The sequence below is a fragment of the Podarcis gaigeae genome (assembly GCF_964106915.1).
Source record: "Podarcis gaigeae genome assembly, chromosome: 15".
NCBI lineage: Eukaryota > Metazoa > Chordata > Lepidosauria > Squamata > Lacertidae > Podarcis > Podarcis gaigeae.
The window spans coordinates 1,742,867-1,757,681 of record NC_139692.1 but is presented as its reverse complement, the minus strand read 5'-3'; the positions used below and the strand labels follow the sequence as shown (position 1 = coordinate 1,757,681).

The 14,815-nt window shown below is 41.9% G+C and overlaps 1 protein-coding gene across 1 annotated transcript in view; it reads left to right on the top strand.

The window, feature by feature from the left end:
• The window catches only part of LOC310832146 (outer mitochondrial transmembrane helix translocase-like), a 50,990-nt gene that overhangs the window by 32,043 nt on the left and 4,132 nt on the right, over positions 1-14,815 (top strand). Inside the window, exons 8-9 of the mRNA XM_083713764.1 lie at positions 11,770-11,820; positions 12,507-12,682. Coding sequence (XP_083569890.1) covers positions 11,770-11,820; positions 12,507-12,682 — 227 coding nt within the window. The remainder of the gene's footprint in view (positions 1-11,769; positions 11,821-12,506; positions 12,683-14,815) is intronic.

The window sequence follows — 14,815 nt, the reverse complement described above, 5'->3', positions numbered from 1 at the left end:
TTCTGTTGAAATCTACAATTCAATACAATGAATAGTATATATTATTTTTTCAAATGTACAGCCGGTTACGTCTTGTGTGTTTATTGCAGCTGGCAGGCAGTAAGAGAGTCTGTGTACTGGTCCAGTAAATGCTTCCGCTGCGCAACCAGCAACAGTTCTCTTTGCAGAGCATTAATTAAGTCCAGTGCAGAGATTCTTGTTGCAGTACAAGCTTCAGAGTCTCAGCAGCAAAGAAATAACGACACAGGGAAGCCTGTCTTTATTGCAGAAAGATAACAGAAACACCTCTGGAGCTTTCAGACATTTTTGCTTCACGCCCCACAGGCAGAGAAAACAAACACTCTTTATACACTGAGCAACTTAACAACTTAACGAGCTTGACTACTTAAAGTCACATGACATTGCTAACTTGCCAGCGTCTTAGGTTTCACACTCTAACACCCCCTCTCGCTGGCAATACAAAAACAAAATTACTTCAGACCCATTTCTTCACAAAAGTTTTCATGCCGCTGAAACCCAAGCGGTTTTGTAAAACCATCAGCTTGATTTTCATGACTGGGACAGTAATTTAATTTAACAATTCCTGCTTTTACCGTTTGACAAACATTTTGAAAGCGGATATCCAAATGTTTTGTACGACCTTTAAACTGCCCATTTTCTGCTAACTTAAGACACGGTTGATTATCACCCCATACAGTGATTGGAGTGATGGCCTTTTCATACATCTCTTGTGCCAAGCATTTGTAAAATTCTAGATCTCTACATAACTCAGATAAGGCACAGAACTCAGCTTCTGTTGACGACAAAGCAATCAGGTTCTGTTTCTTGGATCTCCACCCAATCAGAGAGTTACCAAATTTTATTACACAGCCAGACATTGATTTTCTATCCTTTAAATTTGCCCAATCACTATCTGCCCAACAAGTAATCTGTGCTTGTCCTTCAGAAGATAATTCAAGGCAAAAATCTTTGGTGTATTGTAAATATCTTATCACTCTTTGAATTCCTTTCCATGCATTTACACTAGGTTTTGAAGCTTCTCTGCTGAGTAAGTTAACAGCGTAAGCAATATCTGGTCTACTCCATTGCGAAAGATGAAGTAAGTTTCCCAGTGCTGACTGAAAGATTTCAGCACGCTTGAATTCAGCACTATCCTTGAACTCATTGTCTTTTACAAAACCCATTTCCATTGGTGTTCTAACACCTGCACACTCTGTCATGCCAAACTTTTTCAACATTTGCAATATCTTGCCTTTTTGATTCAGTAGAAAACTGCCATTTTTGGTCCTATCTATCTGAACACCAAGATAGACCTTCACATCACCAAGATTCTTAACTTTGAAGTGTTTATTTAACTCTTTGGCTAGTTTTTTTACTTGTTCTTGTGTCTTTGAAGATTGACCTTCACATCACCAAGATTCTTAACTTTGAAGTGTTTATTTAACTCTTTGGCTAGTTTTTTTACTTGTTCTTGTGTCTTTGAAGTATAAATCAGGTCATCTACATAAACAAGCAAAGATTATTGAGCATCTCCTGAACCTCTGAAATATAAGCAATTGTCAGCCTTGCTCCTGCTAAAACCAATGCCTACCAAAACGTCATTCAAACACTCATTCCAATTATGAGCAGATTGCTTGAGTCCATAAATAGATTTATGTAGTTTCCATACCTGATTTGATTTACCAACTTTCAATCCTGGCGGTAGCTCCATATAGAGCTCTTCAGCCAAGTCTGAATGAAGATAAGCTGTAGAGACATCAAATTGATTCACTTTGAACCCTTTCTGAGCAGCAACTGCTAATAGTGCCCGTAGGGTTTCACTCCTTGAAGTGGGTGCATAGACTTCGGAATAATGTAACCCCTTTCTTTGCGTAAAACCTCGAGCTACAAGCCTTGCTTTTTACTCTGGTTTCCCCATCGCTGTTGTCTTTATCCTGTACACCCACCTACAACTTACTGCCTTGATACCTTCTGGCAGTTTGGTGATGGAAAACACACCCAGTTCTTTCATAGAATTCAACTCTTTTTGCATGGCCTCACGCCACCTACTGGCCTCCTCCTGGGGTAATTGCTCAACCTCCTCAAAACTTTCAGGTTCGCAATTTGCCAAACCAGCCCAAACATTAATAGCTTGGTACCTTTCAGGAGGTTTACCTTTGTTGGTACGCTTGGAACGCCTTAACAGTTCCTGTGATGTTCCTTCAGTTTCCCCCTCTGACCCAGAATCACTAGTCGTCACCTGTTTGTCACTAGTAGTTGAAGAACTTTCTGATTCTGACTTTACACGTCTCTCTTGCTGTACAGGTGAACTTTTAGAGCTAGAAGATTCTGACTTTACAGACTTGGGTGAACTAGACGATTTCTCACCCTCGTCCTCAGACTCAAATTCCTCAGCCTGTTCTGGAACTAATACCTGCCCTGGGGCCTGAGTTTCATTGTTACTGTTCACTACATCAAATAGTATGTCAGGATTTCCATGAATTTTATTCCAACCATCCTGTTCACAAAATTCCGCACTTCTGCTGATTGTGATTTTCGTTTGATTGCCTTCTACATTCACAAATCTCCAACCTTTTGTGTTTGCTTGATAACCACAGAAAAACATTTCTTTAGATCTAGGATCGCCTTTCCTACGTTGTGCCCTAGGCACCAGCACATAAGCACGACATCCAAAAACTCTTAGATGATCAATTTTTGGTTTTTCCCCAAATAGCATGAAGGAGTGTTGCCTACTGTGCTATTGTACACTCTGTTAAAAGTATAATTCGCATACAGTGCAGCCTCAGCCCAAAAACGCTGTGGAAGTCCAGAATCATACAGCAAAGCAGCAATGGCTTCCTGTAATGTTCGAAATTTTCTTTCGGCAACTGCATTCTCCTGTGGTGAATAGGGATTGGTAAGTCTATGAACTATACCTTTCCTTTTTAGCCACGTCTCCAGCGTGTGGTTCACATATTCCCCACCACGATCTGATTGTATTTTACGTACCCTGGTGTCAAATTTACATTCGACTTCTTCAATCCAATCCATCAGGATGGAAGCTGCTTGTGATTTTTCTTTCAGAAAGAAAACCCAACTAGCCCTTGAAAAATCATCCACCAAAATTTGCATAAATCTTGCACCTCCAAGCGATTTGACTGGCATAGGGCCACACACGTCTGTGTGCACAAGTTCAAAGGGTTTCTTGCTTACTCTATCAGATCTAGGATAGTTACATGTCTTAACTTAGCATGTTTACAAGCACAACAATCCAGAAAATTTGGACAGGGTTTAATGTTACACTCCTCAGCTAAATCTGGCATCTTGCTTACATACTTAAAGCATATATGAGCTAACCTTCTGTGTAGTAGATGTGCACAACCTGTATGAGGAGCCTTATTTACACACTTAGCTTGCGCTTCACCTGTTGAACATCTACCTGCTGCTAACTGCTCTTCATCCAAAACAAAAAGCCCATCCTCACAGGGAATTTTAACTAGCTCCTTCCCCTGTTTCGAAATGGGGCACACATCATTTTCAAACTCAACCTTAAAACCACTTTTTACCAGGCATGACACACTCAAAAGTCCATTCTTCATTCCTGGAAGAACGAAAACAGGAAGGTTAGTTTGCAAACAATTAACATAAATTGTGCCTTTAAGGTTCATTTCTCGTTTACTATTGTCTGCTATAGTCACAGTTTTTGCAACTGGGCAATGTCTTGCAGTTCATCAAGCTGCCACTAGATGACGCTGGAACTAAACTGTGACTTGCTCCACTGTCAATTATCCACTTCAAGGTTTGTTGGCTCCTTTTAGGACTCTGTTGTGCTGCCATTGCAGATAGTCCCTTATCAGCACCTGCTCCCCCTCTGGATCGTTGATTCTTGTAGTTCTCACGTCGTCTTCCCCTGTAGCTCCGGAAACTGGCCTTGGACTGTTGAAATTCCTGTTGCTTTTCTGGACACTTTGCTATCAAATGAAACCTGCTGCCACATCGAAAACATGACTTGCTGGCCATAGCAGACACTTGTGAGGCTTCCTTACAACTCTGCCTGCTAGTTCCCCCATGCTGGGAATTATCTGAACATCCAACCCTTGGGGTATTTGAATTATCTTTTTTTTTTTTGTAAAAAAAAAGATTTTTATTAAGGTTTCAACAGATTTTATAATAACAAACAAGACAAAACAACACAACAACAAACAATAAACGGTAAAAAACACAAAAACCAAACAAAATTGTAAGTTCAACTCTTAATTTCATATAACTTACTTTCCTGACTTCCTCACATCTCCCTTTTCTGTATTCAAATTTCCAATTTAGTTTCAGCAAATTCTTCCTCTATTTTGACTAATTTTAATATTACTTAATTTCTTTTAAATTAACCATTCCCACTGCTGTCCAATTATCTTCTAATCCCCCATCATTTGATTAATTTAACTGTGTTTCTTTACTTGTTACTCATAAAACAGCTTTGCACATTCCTTTCAGCTTTGTCACTAATGCCACATTATCTCACTATCCTGCATCACTTTAACATTCAAATAATTTACAATGTTTTTGCAGATAATCTTTAAATTTCTTCCATTCTTCTTCTGTTTGTTCTTCTCCCATGTCTCGGATTCTGCCAGTCATTTCTGCCAGTTCCATGTAGTCTATCAATTGCATCTGCCATTCTTCCAAGGTGGGCAAATCTTGTGTCTTCCAATACTTTGCGATAAGTATTCTTGCTGCTGTTGTTGCATACATAAAAAGGGTTCTATCCTTCTTTAACACCTTCTGGCCAACAATGCCCAAGAGAAAGGCCTCTGGTTTCTTAAGGAAGGTATACTTAAATACCTTTTTCAGTTCATTGTAGATCATTTCACGTCCACCAGAGGTGAAAGAATGTTCCCTCAGTTTCCTTACATTTCCAACACTTATTGCCAGGCAAATGATATATCTTTGCAAGCTTGACTGGTGTCATGTACCACCTGTAAATCATTTTCATAATATTTTCTTTCAAGGCATTACATGCCGTAAATTTCATACCAGTGGTCCATAACCGTTCCCAGTCAGCAAACATAATGTTATAACCAATGTCTTGTGTCCACTTAATCATAGCTGATTTGACCGTTTCATCCTGAGTATTCCATTTTAACAGCAAGTTGTACATTCTTGACAGTACCTTAGTTTTAGGTTCTAACAATTCCGTTTCTAATTTTGATTTTTCCACCTGGAAACCTATTTTCTTGTCCATATTAAAGACCTCTCTGATTTGGTAATAGTGTAGCCAGTCTCACACTTTATCTTTTAATTTCTCAAAACTCTGCAATCTCCATGTATCTTGATCATGTTCTAGTATCTCCCAATATTTTGGCCATTTGGCCTCCATATTGAGTCTTTTCAGAGCCTTAGCTTCCATAGGTGACAACCACCTTGGGGTCTTGTTTTCTAATACATCTTTATATCTTGTCCAGACATTAAAAACTGCTTTCCTGACAATATGGTTCTTAAATGCTTTATGAGCTCTAACCTGGTCATACCACAAATATGCATGCCACCCAAACACATTGTTGAACCCTTCCAAATCCAGAATGTCAGTGTTTTCAAGAACTAGCCAGTCCTTCATCCAGCAGAAAGCTGCTGATTCATAATATAACTTCATGTCTGCCAGGGCAAACCCCCTCTTTCTTTAGCATCAGTCAGTATTTTAAATTTTATTCTGGGCTTTTTGCCCTGCCAGACATGAAGAGACATGTTGAAGTGTTTTTATTCTCCCTTTGGCCGTGGTATCACTTTCTCGGGGTCCACAGATCCCGAAGGTGTGGGTACAGAACTTAGTGGTCCAGGTCCTAAGGCTCCTAGTTCACCTTCAATCCCTTTCTGAAGGTCTTCTCCGTAGTCACTCAAAAATTTTTCCTTGTCTTCAGCTGTTTTGATTTTAACTTTCTTCCCCCTAAAAGTAAAAGATGGTCCCTGGGGGAACTCCCATCTAAAGATGATACTGTTACCTCTCAGTAGTGTCACCAAATCTCTGTAATCAGATCTAAGTTCCAATAAGTGTTTCAGGATGTCCTTGTAGATTTCCACGTTGATATCCTGAATTTCTAAGGTCTTTTGAAAGTGTGCACTCAGTATCTTGTCTCTTTCTTCTTTCGTTCTGAGGGAGATCAGGCAGTCTCTAGACTTAACCTTCCTCCCTCCTCTTCCAAGTCTGAATGCAGTGAAGTTATAGTAGTTTGTTGTGTTTTGGCTTTGCCTGATCTTGTTTTCCCACTCATCCCACCACTGTCTATGCACCAAGGTCAGTCTCACGATTAACAATTCCCATGGGAATCCACAAGCCCCTGAATGGAAAATTCCCCCAGCAATTGCCAAATTTCAATGTTCCACTAGGGGGACACTAACTAATTCTTGAGAGAAAGAAAGTTACTGTTCATGCAATTTACCAAGTTGTTCAAGTCTGTCAAATGTTAATATCAGTATCAAACAGCCGAAAATTCCTAGAAACCTTCTTAGTCTTTTAGTCTTTTGCAGAGCCAGTCCTTGAGTACTTACAATGTCTCAAAGAGTGCGAATTCCCAACGTAGCAGATCAATGTAACAGTCCACTGTAGCAGTTCTAACCAATTGACAGTTCTAGCAATTTTGTAGCTCTAGTAGTCTGGCAGCCCGATGCCGGAGTCTCCCAAAGAATTTGTAAATCCACAAGGAAAAAGAGATATATCCACAGATAAAAGGTTAAATCCATGGGTAGCAGAAGTAAACTAGGTTCAATCGATGCTCAGATGAGTGCCCTTTAAAAACGTAAATTCCCGGGCATTAGAAATTTAAACATCTTTGCTCTGAGTCTTTGTACAGAGCTGGGAGGCGGACTTCCTGGTTGCACCTCCCGCTTTAAAGCCAAATTTCCAGTAATTTAGTCCCAAATCAATAAAGTTCTTACTCACGGGTAGTTGTTTTGTAGCCAATTTGTCCCAGGAAGAAGGTCAGCGCTCACCGGCAGCAGCTTCGCGGCTTCACCCCACAGAAAGAGCTATCGACTCTCAGCACCGCGCCAGCCCCTTCACGCTCTGGAGCCCCTTACGGGGTTCCTTTGACGTTTTGGGGGGCGCAAATGGTGCCCGCTGAGTCCCACGGCCACAGGCTAACGCTGCCTGTGGTTTTCCTGCCTGGGTTTCTGCTTCGCCGTAGCGGACGACCCGTTTCTGCGGAGCTTCCCCTTCACCAGGTAAAGAGGACCGCCATTGCCGTTCGCGCCGCCCCCGGAAGTCTGGGGTATTTGAATTATCAATACGTTTTCGATGATGTTGATATTCTTGCTCACACAATCTACCAGTCACATAATTCATATTCAGCTGGTCCTCTGGCAAAACTTGTAAAGTTAATACTAAGTTTTCAAACCCTGCATGCAGGCTGCTAAGCAGAGTATAAACTAGTATTTTCAGGAAAATTCACACCTAGAGATGACAGTCGGTTGAAATACTCAGTCATCTGTGACGTGTGTTCAACCACACTATCCCCTGGCTTCAGTTTCAACTCATACAAAGCACGTATAATATTCACCTTCTCTCCGGGCGTGGCTCTATGGTGAATTCGCCTAAGAGCTTCCCAAATTTCAAATGCAGACCTTAAATTTTCCACATGAGGTAATTGGGAATCGTCTATCGATACCATCAACATGCATCTAGCTTTAGTGTCCATTTTATCATGTTCCCTGTTCTGAGCATGTGCAGCAGCCTGTTGCTCTGCTGTGGCATCTGCTGCAACAGCCACAAACGGCTTTCGCCTCTGGACATAGTCAGCCCACACTTCTTTGGCTTCCAACCAGACTTGAGCCCTCTTAGACCTCTGCACGTAATTAGCAGAGTTCAACTTTGTAAAGGGAACCTGGAAATTTTCCACTGCCATTCTTGGGGTCTGCTGCTACTCCCTCTGTGTGCCCTTGCTTCTCTTTCCCCTTGGGATTTGTTTTACTCACTTTTCAGATGCCTCCAGCCTCCTCTGAAGCCTTTTAAACTTTTTCCCTCCGTCTCTTCACTAGCAACCTACAACTGTCCTCTGTTTTTATTAACAACATAAACACAATGGGAGGTCAAGCTAGCCTTTTGCAGCTAATGAAGTTGTAAATCTTCACTTACGCAGCTCTCTCAACTTTCTGCAGCCTCTCAGTTCCTTTAAGAGCTGGATTTACGACCAAGCCGGTCTTCTCTCATCCGAAAGCTGCTTTCACTTTCTCTGCACACAATACAGCTGTAGAAACATAGAAGGATCCATAACCTAAGAGAGTCTGTGTACTGGTCCAGTAAACGCTTCCGCTGCACAACCAGCAACAGTTCTCTTTGCAGAGCATTAATTAAGTCCAGTGCAGAGATTCTTGTTGCAGTACAAGCTTCAGAGTCTCAGCAGCAAAGAAATAACGACACAGGGAAGCCTGTCTTTCCAAAGACAGGTTTATTGCAGAAAGATAACAGAAAAACCTCCGGAGCTTTCAGACATTTTTGCTTCATGCCCCACAGGCAGAGAAAACAAACACTCTTTATATACTGAGCAACTTAACAACTTAACGAGCTTGACTACTTAAAGTCACATGACATTGCTAACTTGCCAGCGTCTTAGGTTTCACACCCTAACATCCCCTCTCGCTGGCAATACAAAAACAAAATTACTTCAGACCCATTTCTTCACAAAAGTTTTCATGCCGTATGAAATTTACAGCATGTAATGCTTTAAGAGAAAATATTATGAAAATGATTTACAGGTGGTACATGACCCCAGTCAAGCTAGCAAAAATTTACCACTTGCCCGATAATAAATGTTGGAAATGTAAAGAAACAGAAGGAACATTCTTTCACCTTTGGTGGGCCTGCCCAAGGATTAAGGCTTTCTGGGAAATGATTTATAATGAACTGAAAAAAGTATTTAGGTATACTTTCCTGAAGAAACCAGAGGCCTTTCTCCTGGGCATGGTCGGCCAATTGGTGTCAAAGAAGGATAGAACATTTTTTATGTATGCCACAGCAGCAGCAAGAATACTCATCGCAAAGCACTGGAAGACACAAGACTTACCCACCCTGGAAGAATGGCAGATGCAAGTTATAGACTATATGGAACTGGCAGAAATGACTGGCAGAAACCGAGATCAAGGAGAAGAGCAGGTGGAAGAGGATTGGAAGAAGTTTAAAGTTTATCTACAAAAACATTGTAAAATTTATGAATGTTAAGGGCATTGTAAATGAAATGAAGGGGTTCCAGTGATTAAGATAAATAAGAGTATAAAGGTAAAGATAAAAAATGAATTTGAATAATATGATAATTGCTGAACTAATTTTAAATTGGAATACATGAAAGGAAAGCGGGTGGAAGCAAGGAAAATAAGATCTAGAAGGTTATTAATTCGAAACAGAGTTTGTTTTTAATCTTGAATTTTCTTTGTTATGTTTTTTATTGTCGTTTTTTTTGTCTTTTGTTGGTATTTTTTGTTGTATGCGTTTGTTGGTTTTTTGTGATTTGTTTTTATTGTTGTTAATTTTTGTGAAATTTAATAAAATATCATTTAAAAATAATAATAATAAAGTCACATGACATTGCTAACTTGCCAGCGTCTTAGGTTTCACACCCTAACAGGCAGGCAGTGCGAGATCAGTCGTGTCAAAGGTGCTGCATAGCAGCTCGGTGCAATACGTAACATAATATTTTGTAAGAGTTAATGTCGCGTGCACAGCGCTGTTGAGAATGACAAGTGCTGCCGCTGGCTCGTCTGACAAGCGCCGCCATTGTGAATGACAAGCACCACCGCTGGCACGGCACATCTTTGGTAAATGAGCGCACAAAGTCGAAGTCCTCTAGTGAAACAGTAGGTATACATTTCGGTAATACCTAGGTATATATGTATTTTGTTTTTCTAGCTTGATCAAAATTATGTATTATTTTATAACACGTAGCTAGTTAAGAGCTTGGGCGGCTTCAGCAGTGAGTGCTTGGTGCCCCCAGAATTTGGAGCCCAGGTGCCCCACACCCCTTGCACCCCCAGGTAAAGATGGCCCTGGATGCAGATTAGAATAGAATCATAGAATCATAGAGTTGGAAGAGACCACAAGGGCCATTGGGTCCAACCCCCTGCCAAGCAGGAAACACCATCAGAGCACTCCTGACATATGGTTGTCAAGCCTCTGCTTAAAGACCTCCAAAGAAGGAGACTCCACCACACTCCTTGGCAGCAAATTCCACTGTCGAACAGCTCTTACTGTCAGGAAGTTCTTCCTAATGTTTAGGTGGAATCTTCTTTCTTGTAGTTTGGATCCATTGCTCCGTGTCCGCTTCTCTGGAGCAGCAGAAAACAACCTTTCTCCCTCCTCTATGTGACATCCTTTTATATATTTGAACATGGCTATCATATCACCCCTTAACCTCCTCTTCTCCAGGCTAAACATGCCCAGCTCCCTTAGCCGTTCCTCATAAGGCATCATTTCCAGGCCTTTGACCATTTTGGTTGCCCTCCTCTGGACACGTTCCAGTTTGTCAGTGTCCTTCTTGAACTGTGGTGCCCAGAACTGGACACAGTACTCCAGGTGAGGTCTTATTATGGGGAGTGCACTGGGCAAGGAGCCTCAGGGGTGTCACTGTGTTCGCTGAAGCTATTATTTAGAATGGAGCATGGGGGGCACTGAATTCTGGCATCATGCAGGATGCCACTGAAATTTGAGACCCCAAGGTCTGCCACTGACAAAGCCATGATCTTTATCCTAGTTTTTGGATATCTGACTATCTCCCTCCTCACCCATTGTGATCTTGACTTCTTCCTGACACTCACCCTTTCAGATTCTTCCAAATCCGCATGGCCTTTCTGAATGTACTTCAAATATCAGCTCAGCATTCTATTCTAGACACACTGTTACATATTCTGCCCATATTTTATGTTTTTGTTAATTGCAAGCACAAGCATAAAGCCTTCACTTCTACACAATTACTTGAGAGTAAAAAGACCCACTAAGCTCAGTGGAGACTTTCTTCTGAGTAGATGCATGTATACCTTAACTGGCTTTCAACCCATGACACGACTAGTTCCTGCTTCATAAGGCAGGATATGCATGAGGTTCATGTACCTTTTCCTTCACAAGCCGTGACTCAGCTGTTCACCAAAGCTGCCCACTATGTGCAAACTCAGGAATATGATTAATGGCTCAGAAAGAAGCCAGGGTGTTGTCCATTGGCATTGCCTCCTTCTCTGACACCCAGGAGGAAATGCCGTTTCTGGGATCACATCTGCTGCAATACATACCAGTACACTTCCTTCTTAAAAACTATTGGTTTATTCCTATGCAAAATGAGGCTATTTACTCCAATATTCAATCAAAATATCATCAATTAGGATTGATTTAATTTAGGGGGTGGGGAAAGTGTGGCCTCCCCAGAAGCGGCTGAATTACTGACCATGTTGGCTGGGGCTGATGGAGCTGGAGTCCGAGATCTAGGGCCACAGGTTACAACTAGGTAAGCCCTGTAAAGTGCTCTGAACACCTGGAAGCACTATGCAAGTACAGATCACTCTCTTGTCAGCGACAGTACATTTCTGGAGATGTAATTTGGTTTGTCCCCAAAGACCTCCCACTTAATTCCTATCCTGCCTTTCATGAAACCCACTGTGGCACACCTGGGCTTCTATGGAGTTTTCCATCCAGGCACAGACCAGACCCAGATCTGTTTAGCTTCAGTAAGGTTGCTGTATCATGTGCCTTGGCCAGTTCTTAGGTCCACCTCCAGATCAAAGCATACTGGTCTCATTCTCTCCTGCTGTTTCTTCTGTTAGACACAAAGGCAGCGGCAGGATATTCTGAAGCTCATCCTTGCTGGAGAAAATGTAAGTTTCCCTCTCTCCCTGCCATACCCCCCCCCCACCCCCAATTGCAGCCTGATTATGGGTAAAAGGTAAAGTTAAAGTGGCCGCCTCTGGGATTGCGACGCTCATCTCGCTTTATTGGCTGAGGGAGCCGGGGTACAGCTTCCAGGTCATGTGGCCAGCATGACCAAGCCGCTTCTGGCGAACCAGAGCAGCGCACAGAAACACTGTTTACCTTCCCACCGGAGCGGTACCCATTTATCTACTTGCACTTTGACGTGCTTTTGAACTGCTAGGTTGGCAGGAGCAGGGACCGAGCAACTAGAGCTCACCCTGTCGTGGGGATTCGAACCGCCGACCTTCTGATCGGCAAGTCCTAGGCTCTGTGGTTTAACCCACAGTGATTAGGGGAAGGTGGGATAATTTTTAAGTGCAGGAGCTCATTGTGATGAACCCCACAGATATGCTCTTGGAAAGTCCAAATATGCAAGCAGCTCAGTTAATTCCTATTTACACATGTATGCAAACATGCCCCCCCCCCAATAAGCAGCACAGCATAACACTAAATTTATTAAGATCAGCCAAGTCATAGATGTTTACCCAGACAGATTCAAGGCTGTGCAGCTGCCAGTACTACCACAGTTGCCTAGGGAGCATGTGTGACTCTCCATATTTAACCCAGAGGGGATCCTTTGCCTTTGAAACAGATGAGCAATGCTGTGAACGTGAAAGAGCTGGCTGAGAAAGCAAAAGGTTACTCAGGAAGTGACCTGCGGGAATTGTGCCGGGATGCTGCCATGTATCGTGTGCGTGATTATGTCCGCAAGCAACAAATGAAGCAGATTGCTCGGATGCTCCATGATACAGACAGTGGGGAAGAAAGGTACGAGCTTCACTCAACTCCCGTTCCTCTTTGCTTCTAACTTTTCATAGTTCTGGGTCTGTTTCTCAGCCTCATTTGCCTTGCTCGTTTTAACAGAGAATGCTTTGAATGAAAGATGGTTTCTTTTGTCATGCATACATGCCTAGGTCTTGAGATCTTTATCGGATGCACTTCTCTGGGTTTTCCCACCTGATAGAAGTGAGCCGAGTCATGACCAGAGGGAGCCCTTCCTTGCTGGCCTCCCACTTAGGGAATGCAGGCTTCAGAGAGGCTCACCTGGCACCTCGGAGGTAAAGCCTTTGGCTGCATTTAAAGCGCCTTCTGCTCCCCCCCCCCCCATCTTGGGAACTATGGTTTACCCATCACAGAGCTACCATTCCCAGTATCTTACCAAACTAGTTCCCAGGCTTAGGAGGAGGAGAGAGGAGCTTTAAATGCATGTTATGTATGTAGCCTTTGTTCTCCCAGATCCCTTAATTTTAATACATACATCTATCTGGAATATCAAAACCTTGCATATCCCATTTTTATATTCATTTTAAATTGTTGTAGCTGCTGTGCTTATCCAAGTTTTAGTGTTTTATTGTCTACAGTTTTGAATTTTATCTGTATACTTACAAAAGAACTTAAATTATACAAATAGAATGAATTAATAACCAGAAGGTTCTGGGCTCAAATTATTTGGGCCATGGACTTTCAGAAGTATGAAAATATGGGCTAAACTCCAATTGTCCAAATGAAATCCATACATCTAAGCAAGTCTATCAGTGCAATGGAGGAGGGCTAAATTGCAGAAGACTGAAAAGGTGATCCCCCTTTTAAAATTTATTTATTGATACTTATTCAAAAATATACAAAAGTTCACACCCATTATGAAGTATATTTTTATAACACACTGAAATAAAACAGCTACTTAATCTAAACTTTTAAAAGTCTCAAATGACAGGGTTATGGTCTGAAAATGTCTTTGGTAAGATGCTGACTTTATACACCTCTGTGGTCAACGTTTTAGACAACCAAGCCATGTCCAGTCTTGAATGTGATCTGTATCTTTCATGTGTGTAAATTCTTTAGCATCTCCATTCTTATATCCCCAAATATCTACAAGTTCTAACTTCTCAATCAATTTTTGAAAAGAATTGGGCTGTTTGCCTTGTGAACTTGTAATCTTTTCCTCTGAAATCCTATCCTGTGTAGGGGAGACAACTCCATGCCAATCTCCATAAGGCACCAGTTCTCATATGGATAATCCATCAGTTGATAAAAAGCTGGTTTCTTTTCATTTGTGACATACTTATGAAAAGGTGACTTTAAATTAACATACGGTAACTGTTTATAGAGCTCTTTTCAACATTATGTTTAGCAGTGCAGGAGCAGTTCCTATATAAAAGTTGCTTCCTGTGGAAATCTGAGGCCATGTAGGAGAAGCCTCATCCTTCTCATGCTGCTGTTATTCCTCCGTAGATCTGGAGGAACCCAGGAGTTGTTAGGATCCTTACAACAAACCTGCACGTTGGGCAGTATTAGAAACGTAGAAAATGGTCTGAAATCCAGTCAGATTTTTTTATCCACCTAGCTCTGTTGTGTTTACAGGGCACAATGACCGTGGCAGCAGCATTTCAGACAGGGGTCTTTTACAGCTAGGGACTGAACTGGGGATCTTTTGCAGGCAAAGCATAGGCACTACTGAGCTAGGGCTCTGCTCACTATTATCAAGCAGGGCAAGAGGAGCCATGCTTTAGCCCAGGGAGGGGGGAACTGTGCCCCTTCAGATGTTGTTGGATTCCAGTTCCCATCAGCCCCCACCAGCATGGGTAATAAGGACGATGGAGGCCAGCTTCTAGAGACACAGGTTTCTTATTCCTCCTACAGCACCTCCATTAATAACCAGTCAATGTTAGAAGGGGCCCTAAGTTTAGTGGTGGAGTCCATTATTGCTATTGAGCTTGGAATAGTACTGCTGAAATGAGTCCAATGGTCATTTCAGCTCTGCCATTCTATAACATTTATTTCTATTCAGAAACAGTTTACAAAAAGCAAAACAGAACCAAGTCACAGCACATCAAGAAATAGTAGAGGTGCCATAGGTTAATGGTAAAGCACACATGCTTTGCATGTGAGAAGTCCCAGGTT